Consider the following 27,631-nt stretch of genomic DNA (forward strand, 5'->3'; position numbering starts at 1 on the left):
AGAGAATGAAGACCAGATGCGTCTCTCAGGTCCTGTTTCTTCTCTAGAATTTTTTTTCCCTAATTCTTAAGGCCATGACTTTCAGGTAATTCTCATCTGCTGTAGATATTTTTTATTTATTTATTTATTTATTTATTTTATGTCTGCCAGATCTTATTTTGTCCTCTATTTGTCCAGTTATTTTAAATTCCTTAAGCACACTGCATACCATGCCACTAATAGCTCTTTGGGAATTACCTTGTGTATGTAAATACTATTTTATGTCTCTCAAAGGCTTTGTGTTGGCATTTTTTTGTAGATTTAACTAAACAAATGGAACAAATGATGTGTTTTTTGATGAGCTGCTGGTAACAAAGTACCAAAAGATTTACTAAGTTGTCTGTTATGTGTAGACACAACACTTGATTTGAGTGTCTTTTTGTGCTTGAATGAGTCTGTGTTAAGTAGCGTAACAAACAAGCAAAAAGAACAGGACTGGACTGAACATGAACAGAAACAAAAAAGCAGTTACATACAAAGAAAAACTTCGAAAAAACTAAAAAAAAAAAGGTCCAGCTTATACAAAAGTATACAAAAAACATCATATGAGTTATTAAGTATTAAGACTTAAATGCAGGGCAGCACAGAGAGAAATTGAAGGTGGCAGAAAGTCCCCCCCACCTCCCCAGGGGGCAAAGGAACCAAGGCTTTTTATTTACGCCACTGCTTTTCTATTAACTTCCCTTGGATGAAACAACAGCTGCGTGCCATCTGCAAGCGATCTAATATTGTTAGCGGTTTTCTGACATAATGCCCTGTAAAATTTTAACAAGCCCATATGCTCTAGATAGATGGAGGGCATCCAGCGTTAAGGAGACTCTTGATCCGTGAAGAACGGGGCATTAAAATTAGCATGCTGTTGCCCTGGTGACGGAAGCAAGCTAACCCGAAGCTGCACCGTAATGTTGACGTTTAGAAAGTTTATTTGTAAGTGGAGACTCTGCGGTGTAGCATTTTTATAAATTACCCATTCAAGGCTGCCGGGGGGCTAGCAGTAAAACCCGAGGAAACCCCTGTTACTGCTTGGTAAGGGGTCAGGGTTTGTGTGTGTGTGTAGCGGGGAGTTGGCAATTAAAACTTGCTGAGCAGCTAGCAGCAGCGCCACTACCGTTAAGCTACCTGCGCAGGAAAATACGGAGAATCTCGGATAACGGGAGGCCGTCTCACAAGGTAACGAATAACAACACGAATTTTCCAGCTCTGCTACTACAGAAAGTGAGGTCTGCTTTGTTAAATCACTGCTGTGGTAAATGGCGAAACATACATAGCAATTACACACGTGTTTTGAAAATTGTAAGCAACGGTGAAACATGATAACAATTACTCCATATTATTTATTGGTTCATTTAGGGTCATTTTATTGATAATCTAATCTGTAATATTTTTATTTAAACTGGTTAAAACGTTTCTCTTTTTAAGGCTAACTGAAACTATTATAGGTATTTATATATTCTATACATTATTATTGTTACTTAATAAAATAAATTAATAAATGTGTTTGTATTGGCTTACAAACTTTGCATTTGGAATTTAATGTTGCCTTCTTACACTGCAAAATGTCGTGTTTAACTATTAAATTCAACTAAACGTAATGTCATCAGGGAAAAAAGTTTTAATTAATACACTTGTGAGATCATGTTAATAAATCTTTAGTTTAATCATGTCCTTTATTCTGGCTGTATTGTGGCTTTTATTTACAGATATCCTGTTTCACTTAATTAACCATCATATGTACAAAATAAAATCTCTTTTTTTAGGTAAAGTCGAGTCCATTATGTTTATATTGCCCCAAATCAGAAAATCTCTGAGCTTCAAGTTTAAATTTTTCAGTGCATTGTTTAACTTTAATATTAAGAGAGTCCAGCTTTGCATAAAGACTTTTCTATTTGTGTCTATTTTCTTATAATAACTAATATAACCATAGTCCAAGAGTGAGTATTTGAGTAGGGTAGGTAAGTCTAATTGCCTGAGGGTAAAAGCTCCTCAGAAATCTTTCTGTATTGGCCGCTGGTACGCAGGAGTATCTTCCTGATGGGAGCATATGGTATGATGTTTTTTATAGTGAAGAATAACTAAAATCAGGGGTGAAAAAGTCATTATAGTTAGCTTTAGCTTCTAAATATAACACCTTAAAATGAATCTCTGGAAGCAACTGGAAACTTGAATAAATCAGAAACAAAAGCAACTAAAAATAAATGCTAATTTTAAAAAAAGAAACTATGATAACTCTGCACGGCATGCTTTCAGGTGTGCAAGAGAAAACCTGACCTTAGAAGATGGTGAAAAAAAAAAATGCCAAAGGGCGTCACAGGTGCCCTTTCACAGACAAGACACAAAAGTCTGTTTCTCACATCGCAAGCAGCAAAGACCTGATCCAGCTGGATGATGAAGCTGAAAGTGACACCTCTGCAGCTCCTCCACAGCCCCACATAACCATCCAAAGCTGCCAGGGCTTCCCAGACAGAGTTTACCTGCTGGCATCAGTAATCTATCAGAATAACCATCTGGAAAAGCCCGCTGCACAACGGTTAGTGAGTTATGGCAAAGAAAGAGGACTCCGGTTACCTGAAGTCAAAGATGAGGAGATGCATCGTGCAGCTTATGAGTTGGCCTTCAGCACACTAAAATGTAAGTTGGCAATTAACTGTTAGCTCAGGGTTATTTCTCGAACCTTTATTATTCCTTTTTTTGCCTTTCTCTGCCCGCCTGCCATATAAACATAAATCAACAATCTCATATGAGGAGCAGCTGATGTTTCTGTTCATAGTTTGTTTAGTTTGTTTTTGCCTTGAGATGATCTTTCACAACACTACAGAAGGGAAAATGTCTTAATAAACATTACTTTCTAGCATCTGATTGTTAGAATCTGACTGGTATTAGATCCTAATGTGGCAGTCTAATTGAGATCATGGGATGAGTCGTTTAAGGGCCTGAAACAATTAAAGTCTCATTTAACCATTAATAAATTAAGTCACTGTTTGCTGTGGGTGGATAACCAGTCTGTTACCTCAAGTGCAGCACAAAGCATACAATTTTTTATGATTAAGAAACTGAGATTGTCCTTTGATATAGTATTAAAAGTCATAAAAGTCAATAACAAAATACCAAGACTGCATCTTCTCTGGGCCTGTGAAGCTGTGCTGACCCTCGACTTAAAAGTGTTAAAAAAACAAACAAACAACAAACCGACAGATTAAAGCGATTCCTAATTTTTGATTTATACCTCTTGGTAATGGTCTGTGGTTTGGGTAAATGTGAAGCGACATCAGGAAACGTTTTCATCAGCTCTCATTTTGAATCATTTCTCTTTCTAGAAATTGCAAGCAAAATTGATTTGATTTCTGGCAAACAAACAGCTTTGGGCAAGTTAATTGACAGGTAGAATTGCATATAGATAGACTGATGAAGGGCGAGTAGAAGAGGGGGAAAAAAATGCTCGAGTGGTCATGGGGGAATTCTGCGTCATGCTACAAATCAATTTGTCCCTTAATCTGTTTGCTGGGACTAGGGTGAGGTCTGGGTGACCGAAGTCACAGGGTGTGTAATCACCATGGCAATAATGCAGAGGAGGCGAGCCAACAGCCAGGGCAGGAAGCCGGCTGGAATCGATTTAACGTGTTTTCAGTGGATGCCGAGGTCAGGTTGCTAGAACACCCCCATGGCCATGGATGATTTTTTTCATCTTCTCGCTGTGTGTCCACTGAATCTGGATGAATATCAGACATACATGTTAAACAGTTAATGCAGATCACCTCAAAAATATCCATCATCACCAGCTCCAGCACCTCATTTGAGTAACTTATACTAGATTTGTAGCTCTAGGTCATCACAGCCTGCTTGCATTACCAGGCGAAACTAGGAAGATTGCTAAGGATAATAGAAGAGAAACTAGCAACTAGTAACTAGTTACAAAATTTAAAGAAAGGAAGGGTGACTCAAGACTTCTCCACAATTTACTCCACATTTTACTTGTTTTTTTAATCACTCCTTTCTTATTATTTTAAAGATAAATACTGTTATAAGTTTGGACTAGACAAGGTAAGATCATTTAAAGAAGCTGTGGAGCCTCACCTCCTTGTGTTGAGTACTTGAGATAGATCAAGTCATTTTTACAGTAGGTGTGTATGTATATATATGACTATTTTGTGTTGCAGAGACATTGCTACTGACATACTTTAATCATGTATGTGTTTTGGATTCGTGTTTGTATTTTTGTGATGTTTGCTGTGTAGATGAAGCGACACACCCTCGAAGCGTCTTAGTTTTTCTTCTTCCTCCTGCAAACACGCCAGCTTTTCGTGCAGAATTTGATTTTCTCCTGACACGCAGCACTAGGATGCTGGGAGTCATGACAACACACATGCATCTTGTAGGTACATTCAATGACCAATCCAAAACTGAACAAAGGTCAGATGTTAACCTAAAGAAGAAGCGCTTCACCAGTGAAAAGCACACAGAGCAAAATGTCAGTGAGTATGAACTGGTATTGATCTTTGTGATTATAACTCTTATCTGTTCTAAACAAAAGGTTCAGTGAGCTCCATGTCGGTGGCGGAAGACACAGACACTCCCTTTCGGGGTGTTGTGAGGAGTGTCGAGCAATGCTCAATGTTATGGGGTTGGTGTTGAGGTTGATCTTTACCCTGGTTTAGAATTGCCATTTCATAAACAAAAGACAAAGCTGTTGGGATTTTCTCCACATCTTCTCCTTCTCTTACACTTCATTCTCACTCTTTTCTTCTTCTGTGCCTACTTTTGTCTCTTAAAAAAACAATTTTCCAGTGTAGCTCTGCTAGATCAGTGACCTAAAGGCAGGTTATGTTTTCAAGGTTTCATATCTTATTCAGTGGTCATGCAGTGTGCTGTCATTGCTTGAGGAATACGCTCGTGTTAAGCTGTGTAAAGTAATTTTTGTGGGAATGTGGTAGAAATTCATTTGACCTTGTCAGTAGCCATAAAAGTCCTCCCTCCTCCTCTTTTTTGCCTCTTTCTACTGGCTCCTCTGAGTATTTCTGTCTCATTGTCCACTGGCCAACTGGGCTGCCAGGCTGTCAAATGACTGAGGCTGCTCTTCTCTCTGTGCAATGAGAAAGGGCCACTCTGTGTGCTATGCTGGACTTGGAGTATGAGACAAAGAGAGAAAGATTTGTCTTTTTTTTTTTTTTGTCCTTGACCACAATCAGGGCAGTTATCACCACTATGCCTCAGCAAATATTAAATTGTCAAGATGCATAATACGTAAGATAGATTGAGCATTTAGCCCAAAGGTGAATGTATAACTTACTGCAGGTACCTTCAATGGCTGTTCCAATGTTAGATTAATGTGCAATTGGGTGTACTGATGCAGAACACTGTGAGACAAAGACCTGCTGAAGAGGAAAAAGAGACGCCATTCAGGTCTGGCTCTTGTGCTGAGCATTTGTTTGACTACAGGCACCATCAGTCACTGCTCATTGTGTAACACCTGGATGGAAGCCACACGACACATAACCTCAGTTCTGCATCCTACAGTGCCTCCTGCTGATTGAGGATGCATCATAATTTATTTAATTTTTTTTTTGTTAGACTCATTTCAAGCGACTGTTGCTTGTCAGACTTAAAAGAGTTTGCATCATCCCCCAGGTAAAAACCCAGCGTGGCGTCTGCTGTGCAAAGATGTCTCCTGTAAGTGATTTATAGCAGAATTCCCTCTGTGTTTTGCTCAAATTGCAGTGTGTGATTTATAGCATGTTAAAGACCATGACCTCTGCAGAATGAGGCGTCATGGCCTCTTTAGAGATCTGTTTTGCCGTGTACAGTGAGCGGTTATCTCTTAAGAGATTGTCTTTAAGGACTTCTGCAGTAATGGGGACAATTCTAAACCTTATTCACCTGCATCTGCAGTAAATTACACCACTGCTGATGTTGTAGAGTTCTGTTTCCTCAATTAAAGATAAGCTCTATCATGTGAAAACAGTTATTTGTGTAGCCGCCAGTGTGTGTGTGTGTGTGTGTACCTGCATGCAGATGCTTGCCTTGCCCTACACTGTATAGGGGTGCCCAGTGTGAATTTGTGATGTTGCGATAAGTTAACAGCAGTATGTGGTTTCCGTGGTGTCTCGGTGGATAGGGTCTGGTTTTAGATCCTATTTGCAGTCTTAGAGGTGTGTCTGTTAGGAATAGGAATCAACCAAAAGGCAAACCACCCTTGTGACAGACAAAATTTCAAAACTGTGGTTTCACACTTGAAGAAACACATGCATCTTATTGACAGCTTTCGCAGTTGTCTGTTTCTTCACTAGATGCGCATTCATATTAGAGAAATTATCCTTTTGCCCCATTCATTCACTGTGCAGAGAGCAAACGCTACCTGCAGAGAAACTTTGGAAGCAGCGGTTCTTTAATCCTAACATGATAGACGGGCAAGTGTTCCTGTCTCTCCATCTCATGCATATCGAAAAGGAGAGCCTGCTGTTCACAGATGGGAATGGTAAGGATAAGCCTGTTTGTTTTTATGTATATTTTAAGAGAAAGAATCCTGTTGGTTAGTGGGGCAGTTGCTGCTTTTATGATACGATAGCGTGGGTATGGGGGTGGAAAACCACTATAAACCGAGGAAAGATATCTGATAGCGAGCTCTCACCTTTTAGCAGTTTAAAGTCAGCCCTTTCAGACTTCTGTCACCTTTTTCATAAAGAAGGTCAAGAAGAGTTTCCCTGGACTAAAATGACAGAATTAAGTTATTGATTGCACCATAGCGGTGTGCAAATAATTTTTATAGGACAGCAAAGTATAGATGAGCAGGTACCTCTGTAATACTCTGTATACAACAAATTACAGCATCCCCATAATCAGGATGGATTTTTTTTAAATCCTTTCTTATTCCTGTTAAAAATTAAATATAATCAGAGATCATGCAGTCAAAATGAGATGCCTCATTAAGGAATAATTACTATAAAAGCAAAAGTGAGCAAAAGTAGTGTTATGGGAAAAAAAATATATCCAAGGTCATAAATGTTCCCACACTACCTTGTGTTATCCTTGGTAAAAACGTTCTAGGAGAATTAGACTAGAAATATCATAATGACGTGCATATGGTTAGATATACTTGGGATCATAAATTACTTGGTTACTTGAGGGTTAATTAATGGTGTGAATAAAATGGAAAATTGAATCATACTGGCACATACTAGCCTGGTATGAAAAACACGCTCGCGCTCTATGTTTGGCTTCACTGATTATGTCTCGATCTGACCTTTTCATTATTTTATATGTCATTGGTGTCATTATTCCTCCAATTAAATGGGCTCTCATAGCAAAGACACACTAAGTGAAAGAAAAGAACCAAATGAAGAATCAGATTAGGTCTAATTAAACACCAAATAAGCATTTAATCACGGGAAATTAAACCCCCGATCTAATTGAATTATCTTTTGAAATTAAATTGCTATCATTCGGGGTGCCTCTAGGAGACTCTTTTGTTCTTTGTCTTCATCTCCTTTAGCTCTTTTTTTTGTGTGTTTTCTTGTTTTTATCATTAGATGTGGATTCATTAATGGATAGGAGTAATTTATTGTGCCTTTGTCTCCTCCTCCAAATGGAGGAGTCGGGATTGGTTTCGAGGGATAATTAGACATTGATATAAAAGATGCATTAATATGCATCATCGTTACTCACTCACAATTAGTTATTGAAATCTCTGTTATTACATTTCTATCCTTTTAACCTTGTTTTATTATTCCTGTGCAGATCAAGAACTGCTGGAGGACATGATGATTGACAGCTGCTGTTATCTTACTCAACCAATGGTAAATCATTTCATATAATTTTATATGTCCGTAATTTCTCAGTTTACCTTGTTATCCCTCTGTGTATAGTTTTGTTTACCTTAGTGCTTCCACAAACACTCTCCAGTGTTCATGTCTTGCTGTTTACACTCCACATATTGTTTGTTCTATTCTCTCTGATGTTATAATCAGTAACAGTAATATTGATTTATTGCACTGACATGCTCCTCTCACCAACTCACAAAGCGTCTCGTTTTGTTCATATTCCCTCTAATCAATGACAATGTCTCCCTTTGGAGTAAAAAACATCATAAGTTACTATGTGGCAGAACATATCTGGCTGTGTATTATCCTTTATTACACCCCATTAATTAGCGATGAAATCAAAACAACCCAGGGGCAGTGAGTTTGTATGTACCATCTGAGTGTATTCTGCACAGTGTGTATGCTGTATTTGTCCTCTAACCAATTTTTATTTTGTTATGATGCTGTGTACTCGTAAAAGAAAGCTTTGTAGCACAGCCGTGAACCTACAGCCTTCTTAAATGAAGAGGTATCCTCTGGAGGAGGCTGGCATGTACTTTTGCCCTACTTTTAACACACCACATAAAAGATTCTGAGCAAAGAGGAGGGCTGCTTAAGCTGTTTTCTCCGACGTTCTGGATGATGATAAAACATGGGCAGAATACAGAGCGACTGCGTGGCTGGTGAAGCAGGTGAAAGAGACGTGAAATGAAAGCGAGCGGCGGTGAATGTGCAAACAGAAAACAGAGCTGTCATAGAGTTTACAGATCGAAGATAGCCAGTGTCTATTTCAGCGAGGGCCTAAGCATATCCGGGCACATTAATACACATGAATATATGTGTTTGCAGTGTAATCCCCACAGGCACACAGATGTACACTTGCATCGTAGCCTTGTGAAATATGGCCCTGGGTGAAATGAATGGCTCTCCCTACGGGATAGTGGCAGGTCGTTACTCTGCATTTCTCTAGCTAGACAATAAAGCCCAGACACAATGAGACAGTCTTTAGAGCTCACTCTCACCTTCTTTTACACTCCTGGCATCTATAAAGTTCAACCTTGGTAGAGAAATAGAGACGGGAGAAAGAGGTGAATGAGAGCGAATAGACTGCATGTAAAAAAGGGGGTACATGAGGGTATTGGATAGGGAAGAAAAAAAAAAAGTAGAACGGAAAAATGAGGGTATACATAGGCTTTGAGCCTAAAGCACATTTGATCACAATGGAGGAGGAAATTGAAGCCTAAATCCCACAGAGGATGGAAGTAACCTGAATAAATTCTAGTCAGGAAGACAGAGAAGGTAGAAAGCATTTGACATGACAGAGTTCCAATCCACGTGTAAAATGAAGCATATGAAACTTTAATAGTAGATGCATTCGGGATATTTCATCTATAGTTTGTTCATTTGTGTTATATCAGTAATACACTACTGAATTGAAATTAGCCCTGAAATTAAACAGAGTGAGATGAAGACAGTCTCAAGAGACTGGGATAAGAGTTGCTAAGCAGAGCTGACATGTTTACTGTTTCCCACCATGGGACACTGTTTCCAGGCAAGCTTAGTGACTGGGAATTTTCCCACACCCAAGTGTTTAACCTTGGTGAAGGACAAGTGGAATTTGAGGTAATGAGGGAAGTCGAGTGAGCTAAAAAGCAAAGCGCCACAACCTGTCTCAGAAATCGACCTTTCAAAAAAAGAAAAGAAAAAAAAAAGAAATTAAAGGCCTCTGTACCGAATAATAAGGACAACCTAATTCCTCCCCTAAAACAGAAACCTTTGTAGCGTTCTAACTTCTCTGCCCATTAGCCCAGTTGTGAGGATGTGGCAAGCTGTTTCTGCAATGGAGCACCATCTGCCACTAATGCGGCTGGTGCCCTCCCACCCTCAGGGGGAGAAAGGTGGGGTTAGAGAGAGGAAAGGACAGGGATATGGAAAGAAGTGGAGAGAGGAAGATAGTGAGTTTAAGGGAGAGCGATAATTGTAGGGGAGTGGTGGAAACATAACTCAGACTTCCTCCGAGTTTTAATTAAGTACCAAACTTTGGGTCATGGCAGGACATCCTTGAGCTACTGTGTGTGTGTGTCAATTGTGTAAATGAGAAACAGTTCAGTCACTGAATCAATACAGATAAATAGTATCAGTCCACAGTTCTCCTCATTATGTAGCTGAAATAGGGCCATTTAAAAACCACTGAACTACACCGATGCAGGTGTAAATTCTGGACATGCAACATATGCTGACTTTTGAGCCGTTACCACTGAATAAAAACAAGGTTGTTCCTCAAGTTATTAAAATGAGAAATATTTCTATTATGCCTCTGCTCTTGTTCTTGCTTTTAAATGAAACGTGGTGCCTTTTGCTCTTACACTCTAGCCAGACGAACAGATGAGCCTTGTTGCCGTCATGCTCTATGACTTCCAGAACAGGAAGTTCCTCCCTCGGGATTGCAAGGTGGACGAGATCGTACAGGAAGTTAGACATGTGGAGGACTACCTCCTCAGGTGAGGAAAAAAACAAACCAAAAAACAAAAGCACAAAAAAGCTGAAATCACTGCGGGTGAAATTATTAAAAGACAAACACAATAAAACATGAGGAATTTTAGATAAAGTATTTAAAATCTACACAGCCTGGCTGGTATTGTCTTCATGTACATTTGCCTGTGTGTGGGTTTGTCATCACGTGTTTCTGTATTTGTTCTGGTTTTTTTTGTTTTGTTTTTTTAAATCTGTTTCATTGTCTTCAGAGAGATTTTGTAAAAGCAAACCCCAAACAAACCATGATAGCTCTGCAGCTGTGCAAAACACAGTGACAAAACTTTACAGAGATAAAAGAAAAGGTCAATTTGGCAGATGGAAGTAGTCCAACCCATGAGTACTGAGCAAGGGGAGTCAGAAGAAAGGAAGCCAAGAGCTCACTGGTTACCATTCACACATTCTTTTTTTAATCTGTAATGTATTTGTAACTTTCCATGTAAGGTATCTGGTGGATAAACATAAAAAATGTTCAAAGTTCAAAGAGAAATCTGGCCTGTGTGCTGTCATCACAAGGATGCCCCTAATGTTTTTTTTTTGTTTGTTTGTCTTGTGTGCAGGTTTAAAACCAAACTGGCTGCCTCTCTGGCCCGCTGCAGGATCAAACATGATCTCTTGTCCATTGAGTGTATCCTGCCAGAGAGTGTGAAGAAGAAGCAGCAGAGGTCGAGCAACCTTCCACTTTACGCATGGGTCAACACGCTGAAGAGCAGGTCAGCTGAGCATGCTGAGAGTACATGCTCACCTTCCCAGAAGCAGATAGCACACACTTATACATTTACACCTGTACATAAACACAGACGTGCACTGTAAGCATACCCAGGATGTGTCCACACACACCTGCATTTACACAGACCTTTAACTTTGGGCGCTATCCAGTGTTTTATGGGCCAGGTACCCGGCTGACATCCAATTAAATGCTCGCCCTACACGCTGTGTGTGTGCGAGCGCTAATGTGTGTTCTTGCCTGGGCCTGACAGCCTGATTCAGTTAGGTGTAAATCCTGCTGCTGTAGACAGATTCAATCAGCAGCAACCCTCAGTGAGCTCTGGGACTGTAAAGGTCACCTGTTGGGACTAATGGTGTGTATGTACATGTGCACGTGTTTGTATGTGTATGTATGAATGTGTGTGTCTTAATGGCTTTTATAGACCATATTACTATTAAAGACTCTTAAAAGGCCAAATAGCAACTCTGACACTCTAACATTATTATTATCGAATAATGAGAGATAATAATAAGGAGAGGAGAGAGCCTTCCTCTTTCTGCTACCTCTGACCTTCGTCTTTTATCCCTTCTCTTGGGCTTCCGCTAATCTGCTCTCTCCTCTCTCTTCGCCTTATCGCTCCTCTCCTCTTTTACTTCCAGTCTTGATGAGATCCAGAGTGTCCTGAAGAGCGCAGGTTTCTCTCAGGTCAAATCGATTGGGCAGTTGGAGGGCCAGACCTTCTGCCAGGATCCCCACTGTGGGGATATACTGGTCTTCCCTGCACAGCTGAAAGCTCAGCTGTACTCCACCAAGCTGCTCAGCGATCACAAACTCATCATCCAGGTACTAGGTGCACTGAGAGACGAGGTTTCTGACAATATCAGCCTCCTCTCTGAATACTCTAATATAGCTGTGGAATCTCTTTAGCTCCATCAGTCTTCTGTGATATTTATGATTTCACTTTGATAATGGACTTTCTCAAATTGATTGTAAGACTGAAATCACTTATGCCAAGAAAGATTAGTTTGCCCAGATACAAATATTTCACATCACTTCCACTCATATGGGTGTGCTTCACTTTGAGCCATAAAGAATTATCCTGTTTGGGAGGATTGGACAGTTTAATCATTTAATTTCTGCTTCATAAAAGTCAAGCTGCCACATAAACTGTGAACAGTACGCAGCACCACAACACAAGTAAATCAGATTTTTGTGGCCAGATTCAATCAAATATTCACTGCCTCTCCCTTTTTTTTTTTTTTTTTTTTTTGGCCTGTCCCGTTTGGCTCTTTTGCCATCAGAATTGTTGTCTAAAGGCAAAGAAAGATGCCCAACGGATTTACTTTACCAAACTGACCATCCCAGCCTTGCCGTAATGGTCCATTTGATTCACCTTTTATTGTTTATTTTATTTTCACTTACTGAATACGGGACAGACTTGACTGGGGGAAAGAAGGGGAGAAAGAAAGAGGGAAAGAGAAACAGCTGAGAAGAGGGACGGGGGAGAAGGGCAAAAGACAAAAACCAACAGAACGGGCAGAGAAAAAAAAATGCATATATCAATCACCTGGATCACCTGCTGAGAAAGAAAAAAGAAAGCAAGCAGAAGAGAACAAGAGTAATAGAATAAACAACATCACAATGATTTTTTGTTTTTTTAAAAGGTTCCTTCATGTAATAATCTGCTAGAGGGTGTGGGGGGGCCACAGCCCCGTCCTCCAGGGCGTGAAGCAGGTGTGGAGGAGATCAAAACTCCAGACATCCAGAGGCCCCCAGAACACAAGAGACCAAGGAAGACCAACAGAGGGGCAGCTGCGCCACTGTCCCGGAAAGAGCTGAGGAGAGTCCCAGATGAGGGCTCACTCAGCAGCCGCGGAGCAGAAGCCAGGGGGAGTTGCAGTGACGCGCCCGTGAGCTCCGCCGGCAGCCAGCTGCGCCTGAGTGACCGAGCCCCAGGCCGAGAGGCCGGGGGCACCCCACCTCCGAAGTGGCCCGAGCGAGCCCCAGGCTCCAGGCCCCGATAAGCGGCCGCCAAGGAGTGAGCCGGTGTGTACCTGGACGCCCATCCCCGGACACAAAGAACCACCAACGCACCGATGTCTGAGGGGGTCCGCCACTGGCAGGGGAAGTGGTGGTAGGGGGAGATAGGCCTCCAAACCTTGGAGGGCCTGAGATGTCCCCAGAGAGGTGGCGCCTGACACCCAACCTGACATATAGACACAGACATACAGGCACACACAGATACAAACATCCATTCCCACCCTCATGCTCTCATATGCACTTACTCCACACTCAACCAACGTGGAGACAGACATAAAGAGACGTTGTACACACGATCACACTCCCCAAGCGTACTCTACAAACCGGGTCTAGGTGCCCCCGCCCCTGGAGGGGGGAACTGCACCCAGACCCAGGTGGTGTTTCCCTTTTCCCTGCGGTGGGGGGAGGCAGACCGCCCCGACTCCGCAGCAGCAGGAAGGCTCCACACTCCAGACCGCAGTCGGACGGCCAACTCCTCCTCCTAGTCCTAGCCCCCCTGCTCCAGCAGGTCGCAGAGAACGGGGGTGAGAGAAGACTCCGAACCTCCCTCCACCCGCTCATTGTAATGTTGATGCATGTGTGTTCTAAGGTGCATTTAAAACCCAGGAGGGCATGGAGCTACCTGCCAGAGAGCAGCAGGTAAGCGCATGGTCCCTCCTGCTAGCCCTCAATGTCTACGTGTATTTAAAATTGAGAGGTGGGCAACGATGCCAGGGGTGGGGTGTACACCCTGATGGTACTTTGGACTCCGTGTATCGTGCCCACCCCCAAGATCCTATATGTATGTGTAATGAGAGTGTGAGTAATGTGAATGTCTAAGTTGTGGGATAAAATTGAGGCAGAGGCAGCCAGAAGGGGACAGGGGGGGGGGGGGGGGGTAGCCTCCTCTGCACCCTGGTGACATACCCCTACTCCAAGGCCCTGTATGTGTGGGTGGTTGTGGTGGAGCGGGAAGAGGGAGGCAGCTGGAGATGGGGAGGGAAGGAAGGGAGGGGCAAGTGACCCCTCCCTGGGGCCAGCTCCCCCGCTGACCCCAGTAGGCACCCCCATACTCCGCGACCCGCCAGGGAAAGGGGGCCCAGGCCCATCCAGACCGGGCCCAGTGCAGCAGCGCCGCCCGGCCCCACAGAGCCCGGGACAGTCCACCCAACCCCACCACAGAGAAAACTGCACCCACCCCACCATCCACTCATCTTCCAGACTACATAAGACAATAAACACCCAGGCTGAGATCTTCCTCCACCTCTCCTGTATCTCCCCCTCCTGCAGAGGCAGCTCCTGAGGAGAGGAAAGCTCCTGCAAGATGTGACAATCTCCCCCACCAGTTGAAGAGCCCCCCAGGTGGCTCGACGCACCGGCGGCACCCTGCTCCAGGGCTGGGCCCCCATGCACCCACCCGCCCACAACCCCGGCAACACACCAACCAGGACCCAAGCCCCCGAGGCCCGGTCCGGGTCCCAGCCCAGAGACGGAGCGCCCCCAGAACCTCACGCCCATCCCGGACCCACCCAGGGGCAGCCAGGCTACCAGGTCAGTAACCCACGTCCGTCAGCACAGACCCTCCCCTAGCCCCGCTGCACGCAGCCGCGAGGAAACAGTCACCGGAGAGCCAACAGAGCCCCTAACCGGACATGACCTTGAGCCCCCCAAGGAAGATGCCTCCGGGGAACCCCCCGACGCCCTAAGCCTGTCCCTACCCCCACACCAATCACAACAGTGAAGGCGGGACCAAACTATGACCCCCCACCCCCACTAGGTGATGGAGCTGATCAAAGGAGCCCAGAGCAATTGATCTGATGTGGTGGCAGAGGCTGTATCAAGACTAATGTAATCTAATAGATAATTTCTATATTGGTTAGAATTAAGATTATTTTTATTTTTCCAGTTCATGAGGACTGTTTTCTTGGCTATGCATAGGGCAGTGAAAACCATATGGGCGATATTCTTTTCTGAAGTGACATTATCTAAGCTGCCCAACAAACACACTAAGGGGGAAGTTGGAATGTTACATTTCAGACACTTCGATAAGTCTTCACATATCTCACTGCCTCTCCCTAATTAATCATCTCTCCTTTATATTTGTTCACTGACTCTCCATCACTCTTTCCATTTTCTGTTTTTCTGCTTTTTCTCCTCCTTGGTTTGTCTCATAGCATTGCTGCAACAAACTAATACTTCCACTCCCTGTGCCTGTAGGATAAGTCATGCAGCTTGGGCCCAAATGCTGTGTGCTCCCTGCTACACGAGGAAGGAGATGTTCTCATGGTGGGCTCCTTCTCCAGCCTCACTGTCTCCCACACTGCTGCCCTAATTGCAGAAAAGTATAAAGCCAACAGCATCAATTGGCCCAGCGTCTACGTTTGTGTCAACAACTGCACAGATGCTCAAAGGGAGGAGCTGGAGCTCACTGTCTCTGCAATGGGCTGCAACAGTAAGAGAAAACAGATGTATGTCCTTGAGTGGGCTGTCAGTATCGGTTTGTGTTTGTGTTGGAGACAAAAGAGGCGACAGAAGAAGATGGAACAAAAGAAAGCACCTGGCTGTTAACTGTCTTTGTCTTTAAATGAAGTGAAAACTTAATATAGACCAACAAAGACTGGGCGAGTTCTAGTGAGAAAAATGGATGTTGCTGTCAACAAAAATCCTAGGGACTCATATAAACTCAGTGTGCTTTAAACCAGGTTATTTTGCTGATAGTGGCTGCCACCTCAGCTAGTCATTAGAGAAATAAAAAAGGGGAAGGAACAAAGTTGACATTTTTATGATTGCAAACGACGCCTTCAGGCACAGAATTTTTCTATAAAGAAATATAGTGGGACATCATGGATTTAAGCACGGAGAACATGTGCATGCCTGGTGCTGATTATCATTATACTGTCTGTGTCTGGCGCTCAGATGTGAGACTGATACTGGAGGAATTCCAATCTTTGCACACCGGTGACAAGCGACTTCAAAGAGTGCGCGTTATCCTGTTGACCCCCAAGTGTTCTGTGTCTGCAGTTAGCAACCCAGTTGATTTCATACTACAAGAAAATGGAGGTAACGATTTAAGCACTGAGCCATACACTGTGGGCTTATTTACTATACTGATATAGACCTGGGAACATACAGTTGGTTAATGTGCACAAATCAAGATGTTGTGCACACTGGATATACTGTAGGATGTGATATATCAAGCTTACATTGTTTAAATGCAAATTATTGCTATTGCTTATCCTGTGCAGTTGTTGCAGTTGCATTCATAAAAAGTAAAAAACAAAAGCATGTCCTTAATGTTTTTATGCAACAGCTTAAAAACACTAAACTAGCTCTAAACTAGCCTTAATATTATATATTGAACATTTTCACCCTGAACAAATATCTGATGGAAGTCTTTCTTTGTGGCATAACAACTAGCGGATAACATACTTACTTAAAGATGCTTTTATACCCACTCGAAGGCAACAGTTAATAAAGTAAAGATTATTCTCTTCTGAAGCTCCTCTTTGTTTTTTCAGATACAGACCTGCTGCAGGACCTGTCCCAAGGCTCCATAGCCCAAAGCAAACTGGAATCCCTGGTAGCACAGCAGAGGAAGGATATTGATCATGCCTTGATGTGTGAGCGTACAACCACCCGCTCTCGTACGCGCACCACATAATCTGAGTTTCAAGCATGCAGCCTCTCTGACACGATGTTGCTTACACTTCCTAATTATCTAATCTCCTATGCCATTAGGCTGAAGTCTGTGGTGTTCCTTGGAGATTCTCTGAGTTTTAATTAAGGACCCTAATGTTACACTGTGCTGGTCATTCGCTGTCTTCTGCAGCAGTCTTTGCATATTTCAAAGTGTTTCGGTGTCCCGCTTTGTGTTGTATAAATTGTCTAGAGGTGATCGTGATAGAAGTATTCTGTTTTATGCCGATGCTACTCTTTTAATCTGCTGTCAGTGTGTTTTTGCTCAGTTGTATTCTACTGTATATATTTATACGCTGCATTTTCCTCTGTTCAGCAGTCTGTATCAGCGAGTTATGCTCATTAGCTTCAATCCATCTTGTTTTGTTCAGGGGATCCTTCTGTCTCTGCTCTGGGATGTGTTCATTGAGCAGGTGGAATCTGTAGGTTGGGGGAAATGTAAACTAGCTTCTCTAATTAAGGAGCTATTGATCAGCCCTTGTCTGTGGTTTTGCCAGTGTAGATGCTTTCTAATAGGACTAGTAATTAATGGCGGGTATGTATCGAGTGCCGTGGTTCAGTTGTGTCGATGGTCTCATTTCAGCGTCTCTCACACTCACACACACAGACACACACACCTCCAAAGCCTTTTGTGTCTGTTGTGAAGCATCTAATTGCAGGACACCTGAATGACATTTTGGCCTGGTTCTAATCTTTTTGTCTCCTTTTCACCTCTCTCCAAGTTATATTTCACATTTGATTGGAGCCGATTTGCCACATCTGAGCAGGTTTGCTTCTTTATCAGCCGAGTGTTAATTATTTCTGTCTGGCAATAATTAGCGAGCAAGAAAGAAATCAAAGCTCAAATAAAGGGAGTCAGACTGCCAGCAGCCAAACAAATCTTCAAGCCAGTCGCAGTTAAATAAAATGAGCAATGTACATGCATAAGCAGCGCGAAGAAATTAATATTCAAGAGCATATTTCTTCAAAGCGAGCAGTTGATGAGGAGGACGGCTCAGCTTGAATAATCAAATTTAATTGTTGTAAATAGGGATGAAGGGATGCTTTTTAACTAAATGTGTGTGTTTTTGTGTATAGTCCCCAAAGTTTTGGCAATTGTCTACGCCACATGCTCGTCATACCCAGAGGAAAATGCGGACGTGGTTAGAAAAGCGTTGCAGCAAGCCCAGGCCCGTGCAGACCAGGAGGGGGAACCAAAACAAGCAAAGTTCAGGTCAGCCTCACTCTCTGCACCCCAGTGTGCTTTCTGCTTCTGTCTCCATCATTGCCTTTCTTTGTCTGTTTGCATTGCTGTCTGTCTGTCTGTCTGTCAGCTTTGCAAGTTGTTTGTCTGCTTACCTTTAGACAGGCTTCTGTCAAAGCCTCAGCACACCTCAGACAGGAACAGAAGGAAATTCGGTGAAAATATAATCAAAGGTGCCATTTCATGTCTTTAAATGCTGTGTAAAGGCCACGGAAGAAACGATTTTCAGTCAGCTCGCCTTCCTGCTTTTTTTTTTTTCCAGGATTCTTTTCTTTGTTTGTGGGGTTAAGAGCTAGAGTCTGGTTGAAGTTTTTCAGTCCTGTTGACTTGAATGCATCAAGGCTGAATCCTCTCTGCAGCAAGCTGGCCTGGTGTGCTGGCAGTGCCTTAGGCTAGCGTAAATAAAACAAAGGTAGTATTTCTGGTAGGGATCATACTGGTTTTACCCAGACATCTACTCCTGTGTGCAATGTTTGTGGATTTCAAATAACAAAGTAATAAAAAATTATAATTATAAAACGTTTATGTCAGTAATCAGAAAAAAATATCTTCAGCTGTTATTCCAATGTGTTTTCTTAATGTCACTGGTTATGTTTTTTTAAACTGTATTTTCCTGTTTTGCTGCGTATGTGTGTGTGTGTTTCATTCAGGCCAAGCCCTTCCCCTTTCATGTCCTCTGAGTATCCAAAGGCCATGGATGAAACAGACAGTTTCTTCATGCTGGAGCCAACAGAGCACACCAATGGCTCCTTTCTGGCTGTTCTTACCAGAGTGGTAAGCATCACTTTAGCAGATGAGCAAAGGAATTCTCTAATAAGCCACAATATACGCACCCTTGTTAGTAACTACTTTATTTATCCTGAGAATATACTGATGTACAACAGGACCTCCGTTTTAATAATGTGTTAAGGAGAGTTGTGACCACACAAAATTAACCATTTAAAGCCGGTTGGAGTAGACACACTCCATTTTGTGTAACTATTTTAAAATCCCGATAGCACTGCCACCACGTAAGCTAGCGCAATAATTATTTTTGCATATGAAACCGGAGGAGTTTTACTTACATCTTATGCCATCAGCTTGTCCTAGGTCACAGTTTCCTTCCACATATAGCTTTGCAAAAACTGCATAAAAAGCATTTGCAGCAACAAAAACATAATATTCCAGAAACACGCTTTGCCGATCCGATCAGCTGTTTGTAACACTTCCTACGTCCATCAGCGTGAACTATCGCATGTCCGCCATGACCTGCCCGAAACTGGAAGTGACGTCATTTTGCGGAAATGTAGTTTTTTTACCATCAGGGCCTTATGAGCTTATACTGGTGTTTTTAAAAGTTATGTTTGACTTTATGACTTTCTGTGCCGTTTCTGGGATGCTTAGGACTCATATTGCACTGCTGGAAATAGTTTATTTTGATGCATATGCTGCTTTTTTGCAAATTTGCATTATAATATTTATTTTCGTTTTTCCTGCAGTATATAAAAATTGGTGTATTTCAAAAATAAAACTATGAAGACACTTAAAATAAATTTCCTGTGGTGGGAAACTATTTTGTGCAACTTTCTTGTCTTTACAGTTTTCAGGGATAAGCCTCTTAAATTTCTCTAACTAGAAATATATGTTAAAAAAACAAAAATGATTTTCAATTTTTTTGTAGTTTATTGCACTGTTTTGCAATTTATGTAATTACTTTATGTAATTACTATGCACTTAATGCAGACATATTATTAACATTTGGGCTATAATGGTTGTATTGATGTATATCAACTTGAAATGCTCTCAAAAATGGCACTACAAGATGTAAAAATATAATATAAGCTCTGGCGGACTTGGTTCTATGGTAGGTCTTAAAGGGTTAATGTACATGTACACAGAAAACACTTCTCATAACAGAGCAGCGCAGCTCCTATTGCTCCTTCATGAAGTCAGTTTGAAATCTTACAAAGCTGCTGTTTCCTTGTTGATGTCTGAGTGCTGCAACCACACTGTAAAAAGCCGCATCTGTCCTCGCATGCAGAGTCAACACTTTGTAATGTTAGCTACATTTTGCTTCTTACATGGGATCAGTGATAACTAAGCTCTGTGAAAATGAAATTCCTCCAGGCCACTGCTGCTGCTACTTTTAGGCAGTGCAGCCAAAGAGATAAGTACAGGCAAATGTAGCTCATTTACAGTACTGTGTAAATTCTCGAGTGACCCGTCGTGTCTTTATATTTTGTTTCCAAGGAGTCAAACTTTTTTGAGGAGTAAATCTGGCAGCTTAATGGTTTTTGGTTCAAATCAATGACCGTAGAAGGTCAGGAGGCTCTGTCACGATTTGGGGCTTCATTTCACCCGGTGGTGTTGGGGATCTTGTCAAAATTGATGTAAGTATTAAGACAGTAAAGTAAAGTCAGATTTTGATCCACTATGCAATACCATATTGAAAGAATCTGATTGGCAACAGCTTCATTTCTCAGCAAACACACACATTTTAACAGGGAAGGGAAGAAAAGGCACCAACATCCAAAGAAACGCTTTGGATGTCTTTCAAGAAGCCTGAGAACTATACCTTAAGACTACTTAAAGAAATTAAAGAAAGCTGCCTAAAAGAGCTCAGACTGAAAGAATGAAGGTGGTAAATTGACTGGTTCTTATGTAGTGCTTTTCTGCTCTAACTGAGCACTCAAAGCACATTATTCCAACATTCCACAATCACCCATTCACGCAAGCACTTTTTTTTTCTATGCTTAAGCAACTTGGTGTTAGTGTAGTGTCTTGCCCGAGGATATTTGGCACGTTGACTGGAGCAGGCAGGGATTGAACCGCCAACCATTCGATTAGTAGTACTGCTCTGCCTCCTGTACTACAGCTACCCCAATTATTGGCTCTGAAGCGCATTAAAAAAATGTCTATTTTTGCCTTATATATTCTATTTTCTTTGTACATGTTTCAATTACTTACTGCAGCCTTTTCTAATTTTACTAGCAAACCATAAAGAAACAAGGAATGGCTCAAGACTTTTGCACAGCACCGTTAAAATGATAAACTGTTTAAAAATAAAAGATAAACAGATGAATCAATAATGATTAAAGGAGATGCTGTGGTGTGGTGAATGTCACTCTGCCATTTATGACTGTCTCAGTATCGTGTAATGGACTTTAAATGTCTAAGTATTAACACATACTTGGCTGTATTCCCAATACGCCACTAAAACACACAGATGAATGTTTTCTCATTTAGGGTTAATATAAGAAACAGTAGAGAAATGGGAACAGTAAAAAGAGGAAATGATAGTTTCCTACAATCTCTACATATATTTCTCATTTTCCTAGCAAACTATAGAGACGTAAAGGGTGTCTGAATACTTTTGCACAATACTGTAGCATCCGTCACTGGCAAGCTGTCTGGTTTCAAGTGACAGATAAGTTCCATCATTAGTCCTGGACCTGACTGTGTGCCTCGCCGGTATGATACCAGGGTGTCATGCTGCTGACTTTTGTAAGACCGGCTGACAGTTTATTCAGCCTTCAAAATGAAAATGCTGTGTACCGACAGAGGTTGTGTGTGTGTATGGTTTTCACAAGCACAGACAGAATAGATTGGGTGATCCTTTATTTATGTCTGCAGAGAAAATATCTTGTTCTTCTTCCCCTGAGTCAGTCAGCTCTCTCATAGATAAACACAGACAACGGTGAAATAAGTTTAATTGGCGAAGCTTATTAGTGTGGGGAATTGTGATGAAGTAGATACACTGAGCTGGCTGCAGTCTGTCAAAAACAAGCAACTACCGGGAAACTGAAGCATGAACCATTTGAGTTGTTATGATATTTGGAGAGAAGGCAGGCAGTGCATAGGGACAAAGCAGCAGAAGCTGAGATTGGGTGAACATGAGGATCACAGTGTGTGACGGGCACTTGGTGAGACCCTTGAGGAAAGGGAAAAAGAACGGGTGGAAGGAGGTCACGGTGCTAGAGGAAATGAGAATGTCGAGTCAGAGATGCAGGCGTCTTTTCCTGGTTTACTTGGCATCTAGACCGAAGGTGTGACACGTAGGTGAAGAAAGAGAACATTGCCTGAACACAAACGCATAAGTCTGAACATGAGAGGCCAAAGTCAGTTTGAGAGCAAGTTGTTAAGAGTCAAATCTTGGGTTTTGCAGCCCAGAGGAGAAGAAAAAAAAGGGCAGAGAGAGGGATTTAGTTTTGTTGCTATAATGTGTTTGAGAGCAAGCTTTGATAATTTTGGGACTTTTCTGTGAACACTGGTAATTGGGATGCACTCTGTCTCTCTCAAATTCTTTTGTGGTTTCTAGTCACGGGCTTTGATTGCTTAATAAAGACTCTCCCTCAAACGCATCTGCTCTCCAATCCACTTTCATTTTCTTCTCTTTGCCTGTTCTCCCTGTCTTCCTCGCCCTCGTTTATTTGTGTAGGTGTCTCTTTAGAGAGACTCTGTCCCAACTGGCTGCGGGTGCGCTGTGTTGCACTGGATCTTCAGGGTTGTTTTGGTAAAGGTGCATCAGCAATTCTCATCAAGTGTTTGTGACCGTTCTTCCCCACATCCTCATAATTCACAATATAGACCACCCCTCCCCATTACCGCCACAATATTATGAAATCTGCTTTCATGCTTTTGATGCCAGCGCGAGGTTATTAAGCCATCTTACCCCCACCGGGTGTGACGGAGCTCTCCCGCACCGTTTCCCTCTGACCATCCATCATGTTTTATACCTCCACAGATAGAAATGAAAAGATAATCAAAGTGCTGTAATGGTGCCTCAAACATGATTTTTTTCTTCTCGCCATACCTGCAATAAACTCAGCTAATCAAAAGTTATTGTGGCACACTGAAAAGCGTCATAAAAATAGCAATTATATAAGTGTTTGAATGCTGTCTGGCATATATTGCCTGTTGTAGTGGTGCCCACTGAAGTTCTTTATGAGCGGGAACAGCTGGGGACAATAAAGATATTCAAGTGATGCGTTTCTGGCCTAATTTCCCGAGAAAGCGACCCACGTCACAGGTGGACCTTTATCTAAAAAAACAAACTGCTGCTGCTGACGGATTAATTTGGACAGTATTAATGGGAGAGCCAATGCCCTTCAACATTGTCTTTATTTTCTTTTTTGTTCATAAATTTGGAAGCTGTTGACGAGATTCATTTCGGACGTAAATGTTAACAAAAGAGTGAGTTCAAATCCAGGAACTGCTGTGGCAGCTGAGTTTGGCAGAGAGTAGACGGAAGCGAGAGATTTACAGAGTATGGCATAGTTGGTTAGTGGAGATGGAGTAAGTGAGATTTACAGAGGTGAAGGGGAAGAAAAGGAGGCGAGGGAGAGAATCTGTTGAATAATTCAGCGCCCCCTCCGTCTGTATGAGTTAACGTCAGTGAAGTTCAGGGCGTCCACCAAAGACCACATTACTGAGGTGCTTCTAGAACCATGTTTACCTGCCTAGAGTGCATCGAAGCACGCGGTGTCACACAGGTGCAAGATTCCCACCTTGACACAGTGTGCATGCACACATACAGAGAAATGATGTAGACTTATGGACAGCTTGTACAAACGCCTAAATGCATTTGCATTAAAGCACAGGCAAACACTCAAAAACTAAATACACACAAAGACTCACGCAGGCTGCATGTCCCTGTAGTGTGCACTGTGCTTGTGAATAATTCAGGCATTGAGGAGAGCAGTGGGCTGCTGCTGAGACAGCAGGTGACCCTGCAGCCAGCAGCAAGGACATGGTGGCTTCCTTTCCTGTCCTCTCTCCTTTTTCTCTCCTCTCGTTTCCAAAAATTTGTTTTTTGAATAAACATTAAATACAGTTAAAATGTACCATTCAGTGCACTTCCCCCTCCATGCTAATCACTTAAAAGAACAATGTCCATTAACAAATTTTCATGAAACGCTGCATTTTTCATGTCCCTATTCTTTTTTTTCAATTCTCAAAAGCCTGAGCCAGCAGTCAAAGAGGCACCAAACGAGGTGATCGCCAGGGCAAATGCAAAAGGCATACTGGACAAACTGGGCTCCAACCACCTTACTAGAAAAGAACAACACGAAAACAGCAGCAGGATGAAAAAAGCAGCCAGTGTTCGCACTACCCAGTCCCAGCTCTCTGTCAGCATTCAGCCCAAGCATCATCAGACCAAGAGGAGTGACAGCGCTGTGCTCTGTGGACATCAGGATTTTACTAACATGAAGCAGTCTTCACAAGGTGGGTGTGCACCCAACAGTCAAATAACTCAAGTCAACTGAATGTGCAGTGGAGAGAAAAGACAGATACCACTCTCATGTGTCCATTAAAACTAAGCTAATGACATCTAAGTTAGAATAAAATGTGGAAATGAGGGCAGAGCTTGCCTACATCTCTAAAAAAGAAAAGAAATAGGCTGTGGATAATTAAGTGTCACTGATTGGTTGCATCATCTCTATTTAGTAAATTTTTTTTTCAAGCTGGGATTTATAGATGTTGTGTACCAGTAGTAATGTTTAGTTTGGTTGGAATGAGTTCAGCCTTTTCTCCCTAGCCTCCTACACTTTATTTCAAAATGATAAATTCCTTTTTTGTCCCATCTTATTGTTTTTATCCTTTAGAAAAACCCAAATCACTGCGCTTGCAAGCCACAAAGGGCACCACATCAAGCTCGTTCTCTTACTCCAGACCAGAATGCAACAGCGCTTCCTGTTCCTCCTCCAAACTAGAAAAAAGCTTACACACTGCTCCTGTCACCACCACTCTGCGTTATTCTTCTTCTTCTGCCGCTCCTGCGGTCCCAGCGGCCCGCTCACGTGGACCTCAAAAGGAGGTGCTGAAACCTGTGCTCTTCGTCCTGCCTCCCGTTCACTTCCCCAACTTTTTTCCACCCCAGCACAGCCGATCCAGATTCAGCCCCAGCCTCAGCTGCAAGTGGAAGAGACAGACTCCGATCGTTTCCTCCTGCTCCGGCGGCAGTCTCTCCAAAGATGCTCAGGAAATTCCCGTCCTCACATGTTTTGACCTCACAAACACAAAGAAGAGCATAAAGAAGAGCTAGCCTTTGTATCAAACGTCTAATGAAATAAAGCTAGCAGTGCCTAAAACCTGCACGAGAAGTTCTGCGTTGTTAATGAACTGCTTCATGACACACAGCATGTGAATGTTGTCTAACTCTAAACATTATTACTTATTGTAATTTAAGTGTCATTGTGTGCCATAAAGAACAACCTAGTCAAGTCCAGTCAGACTGTATATATTTATATTTCTGTGCCGTGTCATTTCAATGTCAGTACATGATGAAGGCCTATATTTCTGCACTTCTACTGACCTGAAAAATTAAAAAGGACATTTTTTTTTTCTTTTGGTAATGCATTTATTGTCACAACAGCTTACATTTACATGGTGTGGAGATGGGTGAAGAGCAGAAATGAAATGATTTATAGCATCTCTCTAGTTTGTTTAGTGTGGTTTTCATTTAGATCAGACTGCATTCACAGAGTTCACACTGAGTGCAGGTGGTGGCCCCGGGCCAAAGGAGCGCCGTTAAAAACTTTTGACAGCAGTGACAGCTGACACTCTCTCTCTCTCTCTCTCTTTTTTTTTTTAACTGCTATGAGTGCATATCTGTGTGTGAATACTTGTTTGTGAGTGGGAGGACACTGGCTGGATTTACTGAATTTCTCCTCAGCTTATGGCACAAATCTGATCTTTTTTGGTGTCCAGCAACATGAACACGCTTCACATCTGCCAAGTCGAGCGGAGTTTCTTGCTTCTTCGTACATTTTAGGTATATGTGGTAAAGTTTCCTGAGGAATTTAAGTTGAAAAGAAGCAATGTTACATTCCTTTTCATAATGTATGCAGGAAAAAAAATACAATCTTAACTGATTTATAGCACATTAAAAACTTTCTTTTGCTGATGGACCCATTTGTTAAAACTCATTAAAATACAATCCTTATTTGTGTGTTGTAAATTAGGCAGAAAGCAAGCTTTTAATTATGTTTGGTAAAAGGCCGGATTATTTTTATTATTTTCTTTTTGTGCCAGTGTGTAAATCCAGTTATGGTCAAGTGGAAATGAATTGTGCCGATAGCATCTATTTTTCTTTTTTTTGTCTTCCCAAATCATCAAGATAAAACAAACCCCATCAAGAAAACATGCAAAATCAAACTCTGCTTCTGTCTCATTATTTTAGTCACCAAAATCTTATGTCACTCTAATATCCACAAGCTTTACACCCTAAATTGTCTCTTCCCCCATACAATCATTTACATATGCTCGATTATTACAATCACTTCATTCGTCGTTAAAGGAGATGGTAAGTTTTTGCCTTTTCTTTTTTTTTTTGAAGTTTCTCATTCATCGAAACGATTGAAACATTTTTATGCCATTTGGTGGGCAGCTGCCAGCTGCATGATCTTGGTGCTTTTCTCATTCATCTGTCAGATATCCGTGACCACAGTCCTGGGAGGCTACAGCAGCTCATCCAGTTGAGTTCAGAAGGAGACAGAAGTGGAAAGAAAAACTGGCGAGGGCTTCCGTTACTAGTTTGTAAATAGAAATGTGATTTTTGTTTTCATCTTCTTGGTAATCCCGTATCCTGTCTGTATGATGCGCGATCGAGTAATCCATCTGTCTCAGAAATCCACATACAGGAGGAATTATGTTCCACGTGGACAAAGTAGTGTCAAAGTTCAACAGTTGACGCCAGCTTTTCCCTTCTTTCACACAAAACAGGTGAATTTTCTTTTTTCTTTTTTTCTTTTTTTTAATCGTCAGGCAAGAATGGTTTTTCTTTCCTTTAATCTGTGTTGATGTTTGTTATACTGTATGTACATCGTTGGTTACCATGGCTGGTACTGATTAAGTGCTATTGTGGCGAAAGTGTGAGTGGCTTCCAGGCTGGGGAGGGGTGCAGTGGTCAGAGGTGACGGTCATTGCTGGGGGAGTTCTGATGGCTGTTTCTTGGGTTTCAGAGTGTCTATGAGAGACTGGACGCCGCGTTTCACGCTTGTGGTCACCCGCCGGGTCACTGAGTCTGCAGACGGCGAGGAGGAAGAGCCAGCACGCTGGGAGGGCGGCCGTGCTACCAGGCACTTCTGGTACCGAAGCTGAGAAGGAGAAGGGAAAGGTTTTTGTGAGGAAGTGTTGGAAATATTCCAACCAATGTCAAAAGTGCTAAACAAAGAAGAAAAAAATGTGAAACTAGCTGCAACAAAATCCAACACATACACTTTTACACTTCATTTTTAGTGCTTACCACACAAGCTGCCTGGACAGCCTCAGATACACTGCCTGCATTGGGTTCACACCAGAACACGTGACACTGGAAATGCTGGCTTCCAGTGTCCATAATGAAGGCAAATGAATGAACATCCCGTCCCACGCCCATGAAGGACAGAAAACGGACACGACACTCCACCAGTACCTCCTCTTCCTCCTCCTGCGCAGCCATGAAAGAGGACAGTTAGACTTTGCTCTCTGCCTGACAAGTACATTCACAACAAATATTCCCTTGCCTTTTCTTTGATGACTGCCAACGTGGTATCAGCGATGCTCAGTATAACAGGAGTCCAGTCCTCTTTGCCTGTAGAGGACACGAGGCTGTCTATGGCGCCATTTATGATGTCCATACCT

At 42.2% G+C, this 27,631-nt stretch overlaps 2 protein-coding genes across 4 annotated transcripts in view; one reads left to right on the forward strand and one right to left on the reverse strand.

Annotated features, from left to right (window-relative positions):
* The first annotated feature begins 723 nt into the window (after positions 1 to 723).
* On the forward strand, positions 724 to 25,102 carry LOC101470480 (putative methyltransferase NSUN7). Of its 3 annotated transcripts, none has more exons than XM_004545414.3 (13): positions 724 to 1,209; positions 2,287 to 2,667; positions 7,768 to 7,826; positions 10,203 to 10,330; positions 10,922 to 11,074; positions 11,730 to 11,913; positions 15,307 to 15,541; positions 16,006 to 16,149; positions 16,608 to 16,733; positions 17,863 to 17,998; positions 18,679 to 18,802; positions 23,968 to 24,232; positions 24,613 to 25,102. In XM_004545414.3, the coding sequence occupies exons 2-13, from the start codon at positions 2,316 to 2,318 to the stop codon at positions 25,050 to 25,052; spliced, it is 2,346 nt and encodes a 781-aa protein (XP_004545471.2). In that variant the 5' UTR covers positions 724 to 1,209; positions 2,287 to 2,315; the 3' UTR covers positions 25,053 to 25,102. The 3 variants fall into 3 exon arrangements, with proteins under 3 accessions (XP_004545471.2, XP_004545472.2, XP_004545473.2); XM_004545415.3 differs by having other exon boundaries at positions 726 to 1,209; positions 16,608 to 16,709; XM_004545416.3 differs by lacking the exon at positions 2,287 to 2,667 and having other exon boundaries at positions 726 to 1,209.
* A 935-nt stretch (positions 25,103 to 26,037) lies between these two features.
* apbb2a (amyloid beta (A4) precursor protein-binding, family B, member 2a) overlaps positions 26,038 to 27,631 on the reverse strand; it is a 37,424-nt gene continuing 35,830 nt past the window's right edge. Inside the window, exons 12-14 of the mRNA XM_014412679.3 lie at positions 27,514 to 27,629; positions 27,255 to 27,437; positions 26,038 to 27,105 (exon numbers count right to left, since the gene is read on the reverse strand). Coding sequence (XP_014268165.1) covers positions 26,929 to 27,105; positions 27,255 to 27,437; positions 27,514 to 27,629 — 476 coding nt within the window. The 3' untranslated portion in view covers positions 26,038 to 26,928. The remainder of the gene's footprint in view (positions 27,106 to 27,254; positions 27,438 to 27,513; positions 27,630 to 27,631) is intronic.

The sequence above is a fragment of the Maylandia zebra genome, linkage group LG2 (assembly GCF_041146795.1).
Source record: "Maylandia zebra isolate NMK-2024a linkage group LG2, Mzebra_GT3a, whole genome shotgun sequence".
NCBI lineage: Eukaryota > Metazoa > Chordata > Actinopteri > Cichliformes > Cichlidae > Maylandia > Maylandia zebra.